This window comes from Haplochromis burtoni, unplaced genomic scaffold, assembly GCF_018398535.1.
Source record: "Haplochromis burtoni strain Fernald_Lab_line unplaced genomic scaffold, NCSU_Asbu1 Contig_1, whole genome shotgun sequence".
NCBI lineage: Eukaryota > Metazoa > Chordata > Actinopteri > Cichliformes > Cichlidae > Haplochromis > Haplochromis burtoni.
In genome coordinates this window covers 877576-883524 of record NW_024582362.1, presented here as the reverse complement: position 1 = coordinate 883524, position 5949 = coordinate 877576, and the positions used below count along the sequence as shown (strand labels likewise).

General features: G+C 41.6%; 1 protein-coding gene across 1 annotated transcript in view; it reads left to right on the top strand.

The window, feature by feature from the left end:
- Positions 1-5911, top strand: part of LOC102295301 (U2 snRNP-associated SURP domain containing) — a gene marked incomplete in the record, with an annotated part of 20584 nt that extends 14673 nt beyond the window's left edge. Inside the window, 9 exon segments of the mRNA XM_014341228.2 lie at positions 25-162; positions 288-477; positions 592-672; positions 784-835; positions 938-1082; positions 4534-4644; positions 4783-4910; positions 5051-5236; positions 5417-5911. Coding sequence (XP_014196714.1) covers positions 25-162; positions 288-477; positions 592-672; positions 784-835; positions 938-1082; positions 4534-4644; positions 4783-4910; positions 5051-5236; positions 5417-5555 — 1170 coding nt within the window.
- Positions 5912-5949: the final 38 nt, after the last annotated feature.

Genomic DNA, 5949 nt, shown 5'->3' with positions numbered 1-5949 from the left:
TGTGTGTGTGTGTGTGTGCGCTAGCAACGGGTAATGTCATGTTTCCGGGCATGGGAGGACTGGGCTGTGTACCCTGACCCTTTTCTTATCAAGCTGCAGAACATCTTCCTTGGTCTAGTAAACCTCGCTGTGGAGAAGGAGCCTGTAAGCCTTGTTGTGGAGGTAAGTGAGGCTTTATTATTTAGTCTTTTCAGTACCATTAAAGTTATTGTATTATTGCTTTGAAAATTTACCATGCTGCTACTAAATTTCCATGTTTTTTCTTTTTCCTCTACATTTGTATCAAGCCTGAGCCAGCAGACGACATTGATGGGGCTCCTATCGGGGATTATGTAGATGGTACTCCACTGGAGGACGTGGATGGAGTGCCCATTGACTCAGTTCCCCTTGATGGGGCACCAATCGATGGAGCCCCTCTGGATGACCTAGATGGAGTTCCTATCAAGTCCATGGAAGAAGACCTAGATGGAATACCTTGTGAGTAGTGCATACAATAGCAAAGCATGTTTCCAAGAGTTGTTGGATCCATCAATTTCCCAGCGACTCAGTTCTTTTTTTTTTCTCTCTTTTTTTTTCTTTCTGTTAATATAGTGGATCCGTCCAAGGATGCTCCCTTCAAGGTAGCACCATCGAAATGGGAAGCAGTGGATGAGGCAGAGTTAGAATCTCAAGGTGAGGCCTTTTAAAGTGTCAGATTAGTTGTTACCTACATTATGTTATCATAGGTGGCGTGAGGGTTTTGCAATTACTTGACTCATATAATTGCCTTTGTTTGCTCCTCAGCTGTGACAACCTCCAAGTGGGAGATATTTGAGCAGCCAGAAGAAACAAAAAAGTAAGTTTTTGTGTGTGTGTGTGTTTGCCTTTTGAGTTTGATGTTTTGTGAATGCCTTGGCACGCCTTTGTTTAAAAAAATTAATTGTGTTCACCTCTAAAGGGATGATGCGGACAGTGATGAGGACAGAAGCCCTCGTTCAGAAGATAATCAGAGCTATTCCAACCCGATCAGAGATGACTCTGACTTTAAGTCAAAGATGTCTGAAATGAACGAGGAGAAGCGCTCTAAGCTCAGAGAGATAGAGGTACTTCTTCCCCCCCCCCTTCTTTATTTATAAAGTTTTGCACATGTAATTTGACATATCAGGCACAATACAGCAAGTACCAACCGATACAAAGACATATATCAAGACAGATTAGGCCATTAAAATTCAGATGATAACAATAAAACAGAAAAAAGAAAAAGAAGAAAAAAAAAAAAAACCCACAAGAAAACAACAAAAAAACAACAAAAAGCCCCCCCCAAAACCAGAACAAAAGAACCCCATGGTACTAAAGTTAGTCTGTTAAGTGTTTCCAATGAGTTAAAGTAAATGATAAAAGGCTGCCACATCTGCGAGAACTTATTAACATTTCCTCTGAGTCTGAATTTTATTTTCTCACTTTTTAAAAAGAACATAACATCTTCCAGCCAACGTGATCGGGCTGGAGGGTGAGGAGCTTTCCAAGACAGCAAAATTAGACGCCGTGCCAGCAGTGAAGTGAAAGCGATAATATCCAGTTGCTTACGACTAAGGTTTAGGGTGGCGTCCTCAGAAACACCAAAAATGGCAACTAGTGGGCATGGTTTGAGAGTAACGCTCAAAACATGAGAGAGCACTTCAAAGTAAAAAGTCCAGTATAATTGAAGTGACGGGCAGGCAAAAAACATATGAGTTAAATTGCCGGGGGATTGTGTTGCATCTGTTGCACAGGTCAGGAATGCCGGGGTATATTTTAGATAGTCTAGATCTTGAGAAGTGTAATCTGTATACCGTCTTAAACTGAATAAGGGCGAGTCTTGCACATGAGGCTGAGGAATGAATTTTGTCAATTACTTTGTCACAGTAACCTTCAACAAACTGAAGACCCAGTTCCTGTTCCCAACTCGAAGCAATTTTCTCGGTTGAGTAATTGCCCGATGCCATAATTAAAGTATATATTTGTGATATTAGAGCCTTACTGTGAGGCTTCAACTGGAACAAGTCTTCCCACCAAGGCTTGAGAGGCTGACTTGGAAACTCTGGCAAGATAGAAGATGCACAGTGTCTTATTTGAAAGTAGCGGAACAAATGATACGAGGGCAAATCATACAAAGAACAAAGGTCACTAAAACTGAGAAAAATGTTATCTTTAAAAAAGTCATAAAACCATTTGATACCTTTTCTTGCCCATATATGGAAGGAGGAGTCCACCAGGGACGGGGGGAAGAGGTAGTTGTTGCAGATTGGGGTCAGAGCAGAAGCAGAGACTGAATTGAAGTGACGCCGGAATTGATACCATATTTTTAAAGAGCCAATTAGAACAGGGTTGTCTGTGAATCGTAACAGGGAAACAGGAAGGGATGAAAATAATAGTGCTGAGAGTGAGGAAGAGAAACATGATTGAGCCTCAAGGCAACACCAAGTAGCTTGAGGATCGTTCAGCCAATAGGTATACTTCTGAATGTTGGGTGCCCAATAATAAAACATCAAGTTGGGCAGAGCAAGACCCCCACTGAGCTTACCCTGTTGTAGTGAGGTCATACTAATCCTGGGGGTCTTATTTGCCCATATAAATGATGAAATCATTCGATTCACAGATTTGAAAAAGGATTTAGGTAGAAACAATAGGATACACTGAAAAAGATTTTGGGTAGAATATTCATTTTTAGAATATTAATCCTGCCAAGAAGTGATACAGGAAGATTTGCCCACCTTTGAAAAGCCAACCTTACATAGGTCAGCAAAGGGTTAAAATTTGCTGTTCGCAAAGCTTTAAATGAACTGGTAATATGCACTCCTAGATATCTAAATCCTGAAGAAGCTAGGTGGAAATTAAAATCTGTTTGTCTACGTCAATAACGTGTGAACGTTATTGACCCAGCTTTAGACAAATCTGCCACTGCCACAAGGGCAGATTTGTCTAAAGCTGGGTCAATAACGCAGTTCAAATGACCTCCGAAGATCAGGAGGTGTGTATTTAAGTCAGGAATCATCCTCAAAAGATTATTAGCAAACAGAGCGTTGTCAAAGTTTGGGGCATAGACATTCACTAAAACAACTGGGTTATTCATGAGGGTCCCTACAACAATTAGATATCGTCCATTTTTGTCAGCAATCAATTTAGTGAGAGAAAAATGTATTTTATTCCTAATTAAGATTGCCAGTCCTCTGGCTCTACTATCTATGTCTGAGTGAAACATATGACCTATCCATGGAGGTTTAAGTCATTTATGATCTTTGGCTCGCAAATGAATCTCCTGGAGAAAAGCTAATCTGCTTGAGCATAGTTCCCCCCCCCACCCTCCACTAGGTCCCATTCTGAACTAAGGTGACCGCAGTATATTCCAACAACTTCAACCTCCTAGCCCAAACTCTTGCTACATAGGAACTCCATACAACCTTAACTTTGAAGTACTAAGTGTATATCCCAATATAAATCAAACCTTCTAGGGATCAGTGAACATTAATTCAAAGTATTACAGAAGAAACATAAGAACCAAGTGTTAAAACGGTGACAACTAGTATACCATGAAATAACAGAAATATACAGTGCTTGCCTGCCTTCTCTGTAATTGTCCGAGTGCCTGTAAGTCAACAAGGATTCAAGTCACTGTGGCCTTTGAGCTTCAGCTTCGTTCCTCAAACCCTGCACGAACTATCGGCTTCTGAAGCAGACGTAAAACACTTTTTCTCCTCTGTGGGCAGAACGATGCGCAGTTTAGCCGGGAAGAGGAGCGCAGGTTTAAATCCCCGCTTATAAAGTTCAGACATTGCATCTTTAAGCTCAGCTCGGTTCTTCACCACCTCCGTGCTGTAATCTTCATATAGCCGGATCCTATGGCCGTTGTAACTGAGCTCGCCTTACGAGCTTCACGGATTTCACCAGATCTTTTATTTGGTACTGGTGAAATCGCATAATAACCGGCTGTGGTTTCGTCGATTTCGGAACTGGACTCCGGTGCGCCCTGTCCAGCTCGGGCGGTGAGGGAAGCACCTGCGCTCCGAAAACATCAACGATGAGCTGAGAAAAGAAAACTTTCGGGCGTGGGTAATTCAGTGTATGTCGATTCCAAAGAATTAATGCGTTGACCGTGGTCCTGCACTGCAGACTGCACATTGTCTAACTTAGAGGACAAGTCCTCAAAGGATAACTTAAAGTCTGCTAGCAATGCAGCTCTATGCTCCTCGAGCATTAAGCTAATCTCGGCTGCAGTTACAGGTGCCGCAGGTGTCGAGGTTTCTCGGTCTCGGTCTTGTTTGCCCTTTGACTTTGACATTCTTTGGATCTTTGGTAGTCGACAAAGGCAAAAGACATCCAAAACTGGGAATCAAAATCTCAAAGAAGTAGGTTCGTTAGGTAAATGCTGAGCCATGTAGCGGAGCGGACCTAAAACATGTCTACCCAGTAAACGCCATTACCGGAAGTCCCAGATAGAGGTACTTTACAGATACCACAGACCTCAGACTGCACATGGCAGTATACGACAATAGTTGATTGTATTTCTCCATGCAGGTTAAAGTCATGAAGTTCCAGGATGAGCTGGAGTCTGGGAAAAGACCTAAGAAGCCCGGTCAAAGTATTCAGGAGCAGGTGGAACATTATAGGGACAAACTACTACAAAAGGTGTGTATTGGATCAGGTGTGCTTATAGTTTGGAAGAAAAATGCACACTTTTGATCATTTATTACTGGTTTATAATTGTTACATGCCATGAAAAATAAAATCAAAACCTAACAAGAGATTTTTTTTTTATCCCTTTAGGAAAAAGAAAAAGAAAAACTGGAGCGGGAAAAAGAGAAGGAAAAGAAAGAGAAGGAAAAAGCTGAGGCACGGTTGAAAGAGTTAAAGAAGGAAAAAGAGAAGGAGGACACACCAACCAGAAAGGAGAGGTCAGACACTTGTTTAATTGCTGCGTGCTTTCAGTGATCCAAAGTGTGGATCTAGGGTTTTTCTTTTTTTCTTTCATTCATGGAACATTGGATTTATTTAATTTCCTGTGTGACAGATATTTGTCCCCTCCGGTTGATAGGAAGCGTCGTCACAGTGGATCACCGAGCCCAACGCGGAGCAGCAGCAGACGAGGCCGGTCGTCCTCACCTCGTTCAGAGCGCTCCGAAAGATCAGAGCGCTCTGACCGATCATACTCTAAAGACACATCCTCACGTTCTTCTCATAAAGACTCTCCTCGATCCAGCAACAGAAAGTCATCCAAGAGGTAAGATGGTGTTAAGCGCTACTAATATTAACATTTTAACATACTCGATGTGCTTGAAGTGGTCACTAAGAGTAGTAAAGTGCTACATATGTAGTCCTGGACCTGAATATTCAACAAATTGGATATTTGCTTTTCTGGGTATTCCCATTTTTTGTTTATTTTTGCCATTTTATTATTTAGATCACCGTCATCACCTCGCACACCCAAACGATCCAGGAGATCGCGCTCCAGGACACCCAAGAAAACAGCTAAGAAATCCCGCTCCAAATCAAGGTCTCCACATCGATCTCACAAAAAGTCAAAGAAGAGTAAACACTGACATCTTTTTTTTTCTTTTCTTCCCCAACTCCTCCCTCCTATTCTCTGCGCCATGTGTATAAAAATTGACTGATTTGGCAGCTGAAGATTTCTGCCCTGATGTTAAAGTGAGGACAATGAAGTGTGGAGGGTTTTGCATGGGTTTCCATCTGGTGTACCAGATAGATGGCGCCACTGCTGTTTTATATTGTAAAAAAATAAATAACGTGCTTGTGTTTCCTGATTCCCCATCACCTCCAAATGGAATTCATCCATGTGGTAGACCACACCTGTAAAGAGTGTGACGACAATAGTCTTATTCATGCTGTCATTTTCTGTTTTTGTAGTTCACATTAAAAATAATTCCTAATAAAGTGATTTTTTTTTTTTTTCTTTTAAACAAATAGCTGAGGCAG